General features: G+C 37.4%; 1 protein-coding gene across 1 annotated transcript in view; it reads right to left on the bottom strand.

Annotated features, from left to right (window-relative positions):
- Positions 1–15,878, bottom strand: part of LOC150082462 (piezo-type mechanosensitive ion channel component-like) — an 861,219-nt gene that overhangs the window by 65,727 nt on the left and 779,614 nt on the right. Inside the window, 1 exon segment of the mRNA XM_090377768.1 lies at positions 14,147–14,313. Coding sequence (XP_090233894.1) covers positions 14,147–14,313 — 167 coding nt within the window.

The raw sequence follows: 15,878 nt of genomic DNA on the forward strand, positions 1-15,878 counted from the left end.
AAATTAATACCCCTTTTAGTTAATTTGGAAGAGGGCCAAAGTTCAACCCAAAATCGACACATTTTTCTTTATTAAATTCATCAATTAAATTAAATCAATTAAGATCAATCAAATTCATGATTTTAATTGGAATTAAGTTTAATTTTGTTACGTAAGTAGTTACCACATAATTATATACGTATGTAATGCAGAATATTTTATATATACAAATATTTGAATATTAAATATTTTGACCGACATTTGTGCATCTTTTCACTATCGTTTATTATTGATTAGGAAATATCCTATAGCACCGACCGCAACTCACAAATACATATGTTACCTTATGGAAATGCGGCGCTCGCTTAGTGCGGATTCACTTAGCGCTCTGTTTTTACGGAACGAATTATCAGCATTAAGCGGGGGTCACCTGTATTACTCCCTCTAGTTGCCTCTGAACATGCTGATGTAGAAAACAATAATCCAATAAATCCACAAAAGCCTTGTTAGTGTGCGAGTGACCAACCCACAAATTCCAGTCAATATCTGGGAAATTAAAATCCCCCGTTATAAGACTCTCTGATTTACTGGACCACTATTTCCCTGTACAGTTTCTTATTATACTCATCAGAGTCATTAGGCCTATAACTCTCAATACTCTCAATTTTGATCTCCCAATGCTTATGTCACACCAAACTGACTCGACACTGCACTGTACAGCGATGTCAACTTCCTTGCATTTGACATGTTTCTTAACTAATAGCATAACCCCTCCTCCCTTCCTATACTGTCCATGCTTCCTGTACATATTGTACTCCCCAAATTCAGTTCTGCATTCCTTATATCTGTGAAATCCCAACAATATCTGCCTTTAATGTCTTGAGCAATGCCTCAAATTCATGAAATTTATTTACCAAACTCCTAGAATTGGTGTACACACAAGTATACATGCACCTGTTCCTATTCTTAGCTACCCTAACACAACCCATGTGTTTACTTGTACCGCAATGACTAACAGCAGTCTCTGAAATACCCTGCACCATGTTTTCCAGGCTGCTGCTCATACCAATAGAAGCAGTGCAAGAATCACTTTCACCTCTGCCAGTAGCTACTGGCAATCTATCAATCCTTGTATTCCTCCCCCCCCCCAAGCTATCAGTTTTCCGACCCACCTAACACTGTGCCTCGATAGCATCAGCAAATATTCTTGCACCCTTTCTATTTAAGTGTATCCCATCCCTATACAAGCAGAGTCCAGGCTGAAAAAAATTCTACCCCCTTGAGCCTTGCACAATCTTTCCAGGGCCGAATTGATCGACAAGGCTCTCATCATATACTCCCTCCTATCGTGTCTGGGCAGAACTAGTAGTAGTGGCATGTGATGCAAGAAAGCAAGTGTATGAGCTTATGCAGCATCAGTCGAAAAAAAAAAAAAAAAAAAACACACCATTCCCTCCAAATACCTATCCAGTTCCTCCTTATATTTATTCAACCTATCAACTTCCACAACGACAGATGGAAGTTTGTTCCAGCAATTAACCAACCGCTGGCTAAAGGCAAATTTCCGCACATCTATTCTACATCTGTCCTTTCTTAATTTGAATTTATGCCCCCTTAGGTTAATAATCTGAACAAATGGAAGGATCCCATCAGAATTCAGCGTGCTCAACCCATTTAAGGCCTTATACACGGCAATCAGATCACCGTGCAGGTGCCTAGTCTCCAGCCACTGCAATTTGCAGAACTTAAGCCTCTCTTGGTAAGAGGATCAATTACCAAGCATGTACAGAGAAGAGTACTTGTTGCCCTTCTCTGTACATGCTCAAGCAAATATACATCCTTCCTAAAATGAGGCCTCTAGACCTGTACGCAGTACTCAAGACGTGGCCTGACCATTGCCTTATGCAGAGGGACAATCACCTTTTCCCTGCTAGCAAAATTCCTATATATCATTGACAAAACCCCATTACCTGCCCTGTGTGTCTGCATTGCACAGAAAACTTCATATCTGACTGCACAATTACGCCCAGGTTTTTTCATTTTCTACCACCTTAAGCGTACAGTAAACTCCCGCTATTCGCGGGGGTTACGTTCCTGAGAAATGTCGCGAATACTGAGTTATGGCTCCCATAGTAATAAAGGGGTTCCGTTCCAAAGTATGAAATATATAAGAAAAATTAGTCTAAAATTTTGTCTATGTATGTATTATATGTACCTTCGTAATATGACTATGTACATACAGTACATAGTGAAATGCAAGCATATGGCATTGAAATGAAAATAAGAAACAATTTAATATTAAATGTAATATTTATTAGAAATTTCAAACAAATCTTTCAAACCGGCACCTTTGCTTGCTAGCAAAAAAAAACATCCTGCCACTGCTATCACCAGTTTCGCTAAAGTGTTGATAAAGGAGTTTTGCCTTTTCGCGAATGATGAGTGAACTTAAAGGAATTTTATTTTGAGTTCGGTTCTCTATCCACAGATTTAAAGCCTTTTCCATTTTTTCTAACATCACAAGTAACTTCCCAAATTTTTGAAACAATTAGCGCGTTTTCACGGACACTACAGCGGAGTTTTTCTTCCGATTTCTTGATTGATTGTACCGTTGACTCATTGATTTTATGATGTTTTGCCACTGAGGAGACACTTTCACCATTAGAAATTTTGTCTAATAACTCAATTTTATTCGCTAATGTCATCACCTTCTTTGATATTTTCACATTTCTCTTTTTATTCGTAGCCATATTTTTGTAGGGGTTAGAAAGAACTTGTCCACAATAAAGCCACTTTCTTCCGTTAACACACTCGAAAAAGTCTGTTTTACACTGCAAAATGCTAGATTTATCATTTTTTGTAAGCATATCAATTTATAAATTGATAAATTTATTCAATTTATAAACATATAAATTAAAAGCAAATGACGAAACCTTCCATGACAAACGCATAACACATACTGAACAAGGATTAGCGAGAAACATCTACGCTCACGATTTTGTCACCCCTCTCCCCACCCACCCACTGAGCGCTGTTTTGACCGGGAAAGATAATTTTAGCCATGCCCATGTTTTTTATGGCGGAAAATATTCACGGCGCTTTAAAATTCACATATTTTTAGGTTTCATTTTATATTAAATCGGCGATCGCGAATAAGCGAATACAGATACCATGAATAGCGGGGGTTTACTGTAGTACCACACAGTTGATATGTTTCTCTGGGGTTACTTTTACCCATATGCAGTACTTTGCATTTGTGGTTAAATTCAGTTGCCACTTCTTAGCCCATCTGCCCAAATTATCTAGATCCTATTGCAGTAGCACACTGCCATTACTGTCATTAACAACCCTGCCAACCTTTGTATCATCTGCAAACTTCGACATTAAGCCTGATATACCTTCATCAATATCATTGATAAATATACAAAACAACAGTGGACCTAACACCGAACCCTGTGGGACTCCACTAATAACATTAGTCCACGAAGAGCAGCACCCATTGATTACCACCCTCTGGCTTCTCCCACTTAACCATCCTTTTATCCATTGTAGCAACTTACCCTTAATACCATTCTGCTCCAATTTGTACAATAGTCTTCCATGCGCAACAGTGTCCAAAGCTTTCCTGAAATCCAAATATGTGATATCAAAATTATTTTTTGCATCCAGTTCCTTTGTAACCACATCATAATATCCTATCAGATTTGTAAGACAAGGCTTTCCCTTAACAAACCCGTGGTGTGTCTGAATTATTGCTGCAATCTTGTCTAGATGATCCTGCAAAGCATCTTTAACCAGTGATTCCATTATTTTACCTGGAACAGAAGTTAAAATAACTGGCCTGTAATTACTCGTGTCACCCTTCCCGATCCCCCTTTGTGAATTGGGGATACATTTGCACATCTCCAGTCCATGGAAACCACCCCTGACACCAATTGTAGACACTTTCAAATTCAACCCTAATTCACAGCTTTTTTTCAACAGTGACTTGTACTTGTTAAGTAATTCGCCGGTCTCCTACTCTTAATATATAAATAAAAATAAATAAATTAAGATTCAAGGTCATGTCATGGTACACTCAGATTTGATCTAAGAACTTTGGTTTGAGCAATTTGATTGGATACTATGACATAATGACAAAGGAAATGGATACAAAACATAATTTTGTTGTCGTATACTAGGATTTCAGAAAATTTTGGTTACTGTTGCACATAACAGGCGCCTGCAAAAATTGGAGCAGTGTGGCATTAAAGGTAAGTTGCTGCTGCGGAATAAAGGGATGATTGAGTGGGAGAAGAAAGAGTGGAAATAAATGAAAATTGCTCTTCATGGACTAATGTTATTAGTGGATAACATTAGTCCATGAAGGGTTTGGTGTTGGTCTTTCTGTTGTTTTCTATATTTATCAATGATATATCAGTCTTAATGTCCAAGTTTGGTGATGATACAAAGGTGCAGGGTGGTTAATGACAGTATGCTACTGCAATGAGATCTAGAAAATTTTGGCAGGTGGGCTTAGAAACGGCAATTGAAGTTTCTAATGTGGATTAATACAAAGTACTGCATACAGGTAACAGAGTATTAGTAGTAGTAACAGTAATAATGGCAAATGATGTAAGAAAGCAAGCTTATATAGTATCAGCTATATAATCCAGTCAGAGTTTTTATTTATTTCATACCTCTGTAACCATTCTTTTTCAATATAAATTTGTCCCCCACATGTGCTTCATCTGAGAAAGATAAGTATCCCATAAGAATTTAGTTTCTTAATCAAATTAAAGCCTTAAACACTTCAAATCAGATCTCCACATAGACAACTAGTTTCCAGACACTGCAATTTTCAAACCCAAAATTTTTCTTGCTAAGAGCTCTCCTTTATTCCCTTCAATAATCTTGCTGCTCTCCTCTGCACCCATTCCAAAAGATACATATCCTTCCCAAAATGACATTTCAAGATTTGTATGCAGTAGTGAAGAAACACTAACCATTGGTTTATACAACAGGATAGTTTTATATTCCTGTTGGAAAACTTCATGTAATTATTGATAAAATCCCAAGAGCTGTTCAAGTACCCCACCAGCACTACTCAGAGAACTTCAATCAAAGAGTATAAATTACCACTGTTTCTCTTCCATTCGCCACATAATCAGTATGTTTTCCTGGGATTACTACTATCTAAATGCAAATTACAAGAAAAATTTGGAAAATTTGAACAAAAGCAGCAAAGAATTCTTTGCCTATGTTAGCACTAGAAGGAAAGGCATTGCAGTGAGAGAGTCAACAAAAATGACTTGCCAAATGTTGACAAGAAAGGGCTGTAATACAGCATTTACAGTGAAACTAAAACTTCTGTTTAATTATTTTCGATGATTACCAAATATAAAAAGGGAAATTTATTTATTTATTGATGTATGGTGATAACAATGTCTAAACAGGGAATTTAGTTATGAAAAGTCTGCAGCTGATGTCGACCAAGAGTATATCACTAAATACTTAATCAGGCTTGTGCAAGCTTCATCTTTAGATTTTTGTGTGGTTGTAGAGCCAATTGTTATGACAGTCAATTGTAATTATTAGCATATGATGCAAGAAAGCAAGCTTATACAGAATCAGTCAAAAAAAACCAAACCCCCCCCCTTCTCTTTCTTGGTGATTCCTCTCTCTCTCTCTCTCTCTCTCTCTCTCTCTCTCTTCCCCCCCCCCCATTTTTTTCTCAGGGTAACTTGGGAATTTTTTTTTGGCTGGTGCAACTTAAGCCTCAGGCTTCTTTGCACCATATGGCTAATAATAATAAAATAATAACCCTTCCCATTTCCCCCATCCATTTGCTCCAAAAATTTTTCCACTTCTTCCTTGAATTTATTTAAGCTATCAATTTCCACAACAGAAGTAAGTTTGTTCCAGCAATCAACTACCTGCTGGCTAAAGGCAAATTTCCATACACCTATTCTAAACTGCATTTCCTCAATTTGAATCTACGCCCCCCCTCAGGTTCATAATATGATCAAGAGGAAGAATCCCACCAGTATTGAACTTGCTCAATCCATTCGTATACACCTCAATCAGATCACTCGCAGGTGCCTAGTTTCCAGGTGCTGCAATTCACAGAACTTAAGCCTTTCTTGGTAAGAGCACCCCCTCTGTTCCTCTCACCTGTCTTGTTGGCTTTCTACATACTCGTTCCATCAACTCTACATCCTTCCTAAAATGAGGATTCCAGAGCTGTACACAAGGTGTAGCATGACCACTGCCTCATACAAGGGGATAATTATCTCCTTATCCCTGCTATCAAAATTTCTGTATATCATTGACAAGACCCCATTACCTGCTTTGGCAGCCTATCTGCATCGCTCAGAAAACTTTGGACTGCACAATTACTCCCAGGTATTTTTTTTTTTTTTACCATCTTAAGTGCAGTGTCACACAGTTGGTATGTTTCTCTGGAGTTATTTCTACCCATTTGCAGTACTTTGCATTTGTCAATGTTAAACTTCAGTTGCCACTTCTCATCCCATCTGCCCAAATTTTCTAGAACCTGTTGCAGTAGCACATTGCCATTAATGTCATAAACAACCCTTCCAACCTTTGTATCATCTGCAAACTTCGACATTAAGCCTGATATACCTACATCAATATCATTGATAAATATACAAAACAACAGTGGGGCCAATGCCAAACCGTGGGGGACACCACTAATAACATTAGTCCACAAAGAGCAGCATCCATTGATTGACACTCTGTCTTCTCCTACTCAACCACCCTTTTATCCATTGTAGCAACTTATCCTTAACACCATTTGCTCCAATTTGTACAGTAGTCTTTCATGTGGAATAGTGTCAAAATCTTTCCTGAAATCCAAGTATATGATATCAGAATTAGAGGAGTCCAGTGTTGGCATTTGAGGTGAGCAGACACACTTAGTCAGGGCTCCTCAGTTAAGTGGTTTACTTTTGGATAGTGCTTTTAAATATTTGATTTATTTAGATATTGTTGGATTATTTTGTTATAGGTTTTCCTGTAACAGTTTGATTTTAATAATATTATAGATATAATTTTGTAAAGTTAACTTTCATTGATATTTATTTAATTTTATAATGGTAGTTACGAGATCTGCCTTAAACACGTCACAGGGTATCGTGACTCACACGGAAATAGCCGATGGCGATTTACGGGCGAGTAATGATTTAATCCGTTGTGGAACCCGTGGAATGTTTTCCAAGGTCGACCCGGTGACTAATCCTACATCGCTTGGGGATTCTTTTCTTTGTGATCGATGTAAGGAGTGCACCGATCTTAAATTACAATTTGGTGCACTGATGGAACAATTTGAGTCCCTGAAAAAACGGGTGCTTGCCCTCGAGAATAATGCAGCTGGGAGCTCGTCAGGGACTCAAGACTCCAGCAATCTACCAAATGATGCACACCCGATTTGAGCCTCAAAAAAGAAAAACCAAGTGCAAACTACTCTGGTTAAAAACGACATTGTTTTATTAGGAGACTCCATTGTCAGGGAAACGGGGAATATTTTTTGTAATAAGGATAGGTGGAGTAGAACCAGGGTATGTCTGCCGGGAGCAACTATTGATGATGTCAGATTTTAAGGGGGGGTAAAGAAAATACTATTATTCATGTGGGGACTAATGATATTAAACGTACACAATCTGACGATTTGTTGGAAAAATACAGGACCATGCTGAGGAAATGTCGCGAGCTAGGCCATAATGTCTATGTGTCTGCAATTCTGCCCAGACACAACAGGAGGGATTATACGTTAAGAGCATTGTGGATTAACTTAAGACTTGAAGGAATCTGCAAGGCTTTAGGGGGGAAATTTCTATCAGCATGGCCCACACTTGTAGGTAGAAGGAATTTGCTTTGTAGAGACGAGATACACTTAAACAAAGGTGGTGCAAAAGTTTTTGCCAGTATTATAGAGGATACCTTAAAGGTTCAGGGAAACTGCTAGTTAGGGGGGGGGATGTGGGTAATACTGACACACGTTTATCTGATAATATTGGGCAAAGTAACTCTTGCACGTACCTTAAGAGTTCTTATCTGTTACCCCAACTGGACGTATTATCTAGATGTTCTGGGGGCAGAAACGTTTCACGTGAGCGGGTGGCTAATATCAGGGAAGAGAGCCTAAAAAACTTCAGGGGTTGTTAGGGTTGTTAAATATACAAGAACAGTAAATCTTAATTGTTTATACAGTAATGTTAGAAGTGTCATCAATAAAATGAGCGAATTCGAACTGCTGGTTAAAACAAGTAACACGGACTTAATAGGGCTTAAGGAGACGTGGTGCCACCCGGAAATTGGGGATGATGAGTTTAAGTACGGCTTGTATAATGTATTTAGGAAGGATAGGGTAGATAGAAGGGGTGGTGGGGTAATGCTTCTTATCAGAAGCAGCCTGAGTGCGACGATAGCTTTCCCGGATTCAGACATTTCACATGCTAGTACAGAGTCAGTATGGTGTGAGATAGTTGGAAACAAAGGTATAATGCGAGTAGGAGTAATCTACAGACCAGGTGATTGTGAAGATTATGACAAAAGCCTCTACATGCAAATGGAATGGGAAAGTAAGTGTCAATGCCTTATTATGGGTGATTTCAATTTGCCTCTAATTGATTGGAGTAAATGGGAAGGAAACTCGACATGGGGAACAAAATTTTTAAATCAACTAGATGACTGTTATTTGTACCAACATATCAGGGAAAGTACTAGAGAAAAGAATATCCTAGGACTCATCATCACACATGAATCAGATGACATAACAGGGCTGACAGTAGAGGAACCAGTAGCAGGAAGTGATCACAGAGTTCTACGGTGGTTGATGACGAGAGAGATAGCAGAAATAAAAGGCAAAGGAATGGGTTTTAATTTCAGAAAAGGAAATTACGATGCCTTAAGGTACTACATATGTAAACTAAGGTACTACATATGTAACATATGTAGGTACTACATAAGGTACTACTTATGTAAACTCTAGAAGGAAAGGGATGAATCAGATTGGTCCACTTGATATTGATGGGTCAAGTGTTGATGATCCTGCTCAGGTGGCTAACAAACTAAATGAATATTTTGCATCGACATTCACACACGAGGAGTTATTCAGCGAGGGGAATGCCAGAGGTGTATTCAACTCTAGCAGTAAGTTACAGAATCTTGAAATAACTGGGAGTAAAGTGGAGGAGAAACTGTTGAAGATAAACACAAGAAAGGCACCCGGGGTGGATGGGATCTATCCAGTTATATTAAAGGAGGCAGCAAAGGAGGTAAGCAAACCCTTAGCCATAATTATGAGAGCTTCCTTGGACTCAGGGGAGGTACCCATAGACTGCAAATGTGCAAATGTGACCCCAATTCACAAAGGAGGATCAAAGGCTGACACAAGTAATTATAGACCTGTGAGCTTGACTTCTGTTCCAGGAAAATTAATGGAAGCACTGGTTAAAGACGCACTGCAGGATCATTTAGACAAGACTTCAGTTATAGCTCAGACACAGCATGGTTTTGTTAAGGGGAAGTCTTGCCTGACCAACTTGATTGGATACTATGATGCAGTCACAAAAGAACTGGATGCAGGGAATAACTTTGATATTATATACTTGGATCTTAGAAAGGCTTTTGATACTGTTGCACATGGAAGACTGCTACACAAATTGGAGCAGTGTGACATTGGAGGCAAATTGCTGCTATGGATAAAGGGGTGGTTGAGGGGGAGAAGACAGAGAGTGGTAATCAATGGACACTGCTCATCGTGGACTGATGTTATTAGTGGAGTCCCTCAGGGCTCAGTGTTGGGTCCATTATTGTTTTCTGTATTTATAAATGATATTGATGATGGTATATCGGGATTAATGTCCAAGTTTGCAGACGATACAAAGGTTGGCAGGGTTGTCAAGGACACTACTGACACTATGCTTCTGCAACAGGATCTGGAAAGGTTGAGCAGATGGGCTGAGAGGTGGCAAATGAAGTTTAACATTGACAAATGTAAAGTACTACACATGGGAAACAGCAACCCCAGAGCAACGTATCAACTCTATGGTACAACACTGACAGTGGTAGAGAATGAAAGGGACTTGGGGGTGGTTGTGCAGGCAGATATGAAGTTCTCTGAGCAGTGCAGACGGGCTGCAAGAGTAGCTCATGGAGTATTGTCAATGATATACAGGAATTTTTCCAGCAGGGATAAGGAGGTGATTATTCTATTGTATAAGGCGATGGTCAGGCCACACCTAGAGTACTGTATACAGGTCTGGAGGCCTCATTTCAAGAAGGATGTAGAGCTGCTGGAACGAGTACAGAGAAGGGCAACAAGATTAGTGAATGGAACAAAGGGGTGCTCTTACGAAGAAAGGCTTAAGTTTTGCAAATTACAGTGTCTGGAGACTAGGCACCAGCGAGGTGATCTGATAGAGGTGTATAAAGCCTTGAATGGTTTAAGCATGCTCCATGCTGATGGGATTCTTCCTCTAGCTCAGAATAATCACCTGAGAGGGCATAAATTCAAATTGAGGAAAGACAGATGTAGGATAGACGTGCGGAAATTTGCCTTTAGCCAGCGGGTGGTTGGTTGGTGGAACAGACTTCCATCCCTTGTGGTGGAGGTTGATAGCCTAAATAAGTTTAAGGCTCAGCTGGACAGGTATTTTGAACGAACAGAGGGGTGAAGTGGAAGTGGTTTTTTTTTTTTTTTTTTTTTTTGGCTGATGCTGCATAAGCTTGCTTTCTTGCATCAAATGCCTCTACTAATGCTAATGCTACATGGCCTCTATTAACTGGGTAGATATCGCGCAGAAAATGAATACATTTGAACCTGTGGTATGCTTTTAAAACATTAATCACAGATGCCTTGAATGCGTATACACCATTAAAAAAATACTCCACAAGGAGGGTTCCAAGTTGGATGAATAGTGAAGTTGCCACATTACTTGAGCAGAAAAAGGTGGCATGGAAAGGTTACAGAGCAATAAAAAGTACTGAAGCCTATAACAGCTACAAGGTGATGTGTAATAGAGCCACAGAAAAGGTTTGACAGGCAAAGGCAGTTTATGAGAAATCACTAGCAAAGAGGGGGGGATAAAGAATTCTTCACATATATAAATGCCAAGAAAAGTAGGACAAACCAGATTGGACCTTTACGTAAGGGAAAGGGGATAGTATTAAATACACCAGCTGCCGTTGCAGATGAAATCAACAGTTATTTTGCATCGATATTTACAAATGAAAACCTTTTGTGGCAATGGGAAATTGTGGAAGCAAAGTTAAAAAATATGTAATTAATAATATTGACATTTCGCAAGATTATTTAATTAGATAGTATGAATCAGAGCTGTACTACTCAATATGTTCTACGTTGATAATAATATTAGTAAAATAATAAGAGGAGTTTACCTCAATATAGTACGTAGAACACTTCAGTATGATACCCCTCCAGAAATTAAATCGAAAAAAATCAAAAACTTACCGGTACATTAGAGTAAAATATAAATAATTAAATAATCAATTTAACACAATTCAGATCAATTTAAAACAATTAAAAATCAAATTAACGGAACTAAAAGAATCTAACGAAAATATTCAAAACCATTTTCCTTCCTAAAAATCGTTTTGAATATTTTCGTTAGATTCTTTTAATTGCATTAATTTGATTTTTAATTGTTTTAAATTGATCTGAATTGTGTTAAATTGATTATTTAATTATTTATATTTTACTCTAATGTACCGGTAAGTTGTTGATTTTTTTGTTTTAATTTCTGGAGGGTATCATACGGAAGTGTTCTACGTACTATATTGAGGTAAACTCCTCTTATTATTTTACTAAGATTATTTAATGAAAAAACTTTCGAACCTACAGGCCAGTAAGGCTCCTGGAGTTGATGGAATATACCCTATAATCTTAAGGGAGGCGGCAAGCGAGTGCATTGAACTATTGAGGCTAACTATGTGAGCATCACTAGACTCTGGGGAGATTCCCTTGGATTGGAAAAGTGCCAACGTATCTCCCATACATAAGGGTGGCTCTAAAAGTGAAGTTGGAAATTATCGACCTGTCAGTCTGACTTTGAGGCAATGGTCAAGGGTGGAATTCAGGATCATTTGGATCGAATTGAAATTCTCAAGGATACTCACAGCATGGTTTTGTAAAGGGAAAATCATGTTTAACAAATCTGGTTCGCTATTTCGAAAGGGTCATTCACGAGCTGGATTTAGGGAATAATTTTGACATTGTTTATTTAGATTTCAGCAAAGCTTTTGACTCAGTCCCACATGAGCGGTTGCTTTATAACCTGGAACAGGTTTGAATCACTGGGAAAATCCTTAGATGGATAGAAGGATGGCTTCAGGGCAGGAGGCAGAGGGTTGTGATAAATGGCTATTTCTCAGATTGGGTTGATGTAAGAAGTGGGGTTCCACAAGGATCAGTATTAGGACCACTGTTGTTTTTAATTTTCATAAACAACATTGATGAAGGGATAGAGGGCGTGATGTCTAAATTTGCAGATGATGTCAAAATTGGAGAGTAGTTAATGATCACTGTCAGACTGAGCTTCTTCAGAGAAACCTAGATAGACTTCAGGAATGGTCCGAAAAATGGCAGCTATGCTTTAATCCAACAAAGTGTAAGGTATTACACCTGGGAAACAGTAATCCCAAAATAACTTATTCACTTGGTGGAGTTCAACTAAACCCAGTACTGGAGGAAAGGGACTTGGGTGTTACGATACGGTCAGACATGAAATTCTCTGAGCATTGTAAACAGGTTGCAAGGAAGGCCCATGGTGTCCTATCGATGATCTATCAAACTTTTGCAAGTAGAGATAGGGACGTGATAATCCCATCCCATTATATAAGGCTTATGTTAGACCACACTTGGAATACTGTGTTCAAGTATGGAGACCGCACCTAAAGAAAGACAGAGCTTCTTGAAAGGGTGCAAAGACGGGTAACTCGCCTGGTGAGATCGGCAAAAGGGCGTCCTTATGAAGAAAGACTTCGAATATGTGGGTTGCAGAGTTTGGAAACTAGACACCCTAGAGGAGATTTGATTGAGGTGTTTAAGGCTCTGAGAGGCATCAGTAAAATGAATGAGGACGAAATTTTCAAGATTATAAATGATGCTAGAACTAGGTGACATAAATTCAAGTTACGGGGGGAAATGTTTAGATTGGACTGCAGGAAGTTTTATTTTAGCCAGCGAGTTATAAATTACTGGAATAAGTTGCCTTCATGGATGGTAGAGGCCGACAGTTTGGGGAAATTCAAAGGTCATCTGGATAGTACTTTCGGGTAAGGGAAGCGCATAGGATGATAGGTTTAATTTCCTTTTTTTTTTTGTTTTTATCATTGTTTTGTTCGGATTTTTTTTTTTTTTTTGGCTGGTGCAGCATTGGGGAAATAGCCATAGGCTTTCTTGCACCATGCAGCCATTACTAATACTAATACTAATTATTCTTTTGCATCCAGTTCCTTTGTAACCATATCATAGTATCCAATCAAATTTATGAGACAAGGCTTCCCCTTAACAAATCCATGCTGTCTGAATTATTACTGAAGGCTTTCAATAATAATAAATAAATAATAAAAGATAAATCAAAATATCCTGATTTTTCCATCAGAGTGAGAAAAACCCATAACTAACTCTGTCGTGCAGGATATCCCCCTCATAGTTTTATCATGAAAAAAAAAAGTTTAATGGTTTCCATTACAGCCTTCCAGTCTTCTGCTTAATCAACTCTATCATTCACACTCTCACACAAGAGGTTAGGAATAATCAGTGTATTTTACATTTTTACAAAATCATGTTTCTTTTGCATCATTAAATTAGATGAAGATAAAATAGGTCATGATAATCCATGGATTGTTCTAAATTCAATAATATATCAATAAGAGTTCTGCTATTATATATATATAATAGCAAGCAAAAAAATTATTTATGTAATAAATAAATAAATTATAGTAAGTCAAACGATCACCCTCTTTTGCTGAAATTTACTTGATATACATATTTATTGCAAAGTGAAAAGTTTACAGAGAAACAACTGATGTTTCAGTTTCATCAGAATAAAGCATCTAGAATTAGATGCTTTATTCTAATATTTTACAGAAAACTCTAAATCCTATTATTATTCTTATAATAAAATAATTTTAAATATACCTGAGTGTTACAGCAGGAAGAACAAAGAACATCCATAAGTGAACAACAAATACCAAAATTATTTGAAAAATTAGTCTTCCTAAAATATGCTTTTTAAGGTATAAAGCTCTGTCTGCCACAATTAATCCAAATTGTGCAACCAACATAATAAGAAAGGGTACAGGGACCTAGAATTAAAAAAAAAAAAAAAAACAATTTAACCATCCACAATATTAGATTACAAGTAATACTTCAATCATTTTTAAAAGAAATTGCCAAAAAATTATTTGCCAAATATAATAGCAAAATAACTGCTACAAGGGACAGAGAAGTGGCTTAGAATCCTCCATTATTCAGAAATCAGAAGCATATCATGCATTCTGCTAGGTGCACAATATGTTTGATTATGCATATCAAATATTTTGTTTTACATGGCTGGAAATACAGTTTTATAAAATTTGGTCACTGTGATATGGAGATAAATTAGTATCATTGATTGCTTTTCATTAAAAGTCAAGAAGCTGTGAATTTTAAACAGTGTGAAGAGAAATGAATTAGGGCAAAACACTATTATCACTTCATGAGACTTCACTCGTATACATATCTAATGTCAAATGTGAGGGAGCTATATTTACCAATTATTTTATTTCTCGGAGAGCACTGTTCTAATTGGCTGTATTGACAAGATAACCCATCGGGCTTCAAAGCCAAATGACATTGTCAGGATCTCAGATTTTTCTGTTCGAACAGAAATTTTGTTAGGCGTGACAAGAGAAAAATGGAGGAAATGCTAATAGAAAATTAAATTAGAAGAAAATAATCTGTTTTCAGTGCACAGGTAAGAATATCTGAAAACAAATAACTTCAAGAACGTTGCACCTGTGCCTATTCCGAAGCATCCTCCACTTTGACCAGCTATTCGGCACATGCACTGCAAATGTCCAGTCACAGTGACGCTCAAAAATGGCCAAAGGAGGAAAACAGAGCAATAGAATTACAAACTGAGAGGACGAACAATTCGGTCATTTCAATTTGCACAACTCGTAACAATTTCTTACAAGTTAAATTTTTAGGTTTGAGAAGTAGTTTTTTGTTGTTATTAAATTTCATTAAAAATTTTTGTTTTGTATTTTGACAGAATAAGTCCTTATTCAAAATTAAACTTGCAGTATTTTAACTTTCCTTTAACATATAACTAATTTTTCCTCAGCGCTGACTGAATTTCGAAATTGCGTATTTTGCCCTTGAATGTCATCCTTAATTGGATTATATAGGAAATTAAATTCTTCTTTATTCATCCTTAAGTACATCTTGAAACGATTTATCTTCTTCTAAGTCCTGCAGTAAATGATGTGTGTGGGGGTGGGATGTGAATGTTTATTATTTTTATTTCTTTTAATGCATTAAATAAATATTTTCTCATTTATTTAATGCATGTGTCTTGTTTAATTATTCCCTGTACTCTACTGTGCCCCCCGTTTAGTCCCCTCCCACTTTACACCTGACTTGTTTGTCTCCAAGAAGATTCTAGACTCGAAGGGGGTCTCAATATTTTAGGTATTCCTCCTCTGGATTGGCTGAAGTTCAAAATGACTGACTGACACTTAAGTACCAAAACATAATAATATTTACTGACATTATATATATATATTTCCAATCTATAACTACGATTAACTGTGAACTTTATTATGTGTGGCTTTGTTAGACTGCTAGGCCTTATCTGTGTAATTATCCTTGTAATTCAAACTACAGA

The sequence above is a fragment of the Mastigoproctus giganteus genome, chromosome 7, assembly GCF_048544385.1.
Source record: "Mastigoproctus giganteus isolate SK-2022 chromosome 7, ASM4854438v1, whole genome shotgun sequence".
In the NCBI taxonomy this organism is placed as follows: domain Eukaryota; kingdom Metazoa; phylum Arthropoda; class Arachnida; order Uropygi; family Thelyphonidae; genus Mastigoproctus; species Mastigoproctus giganteus.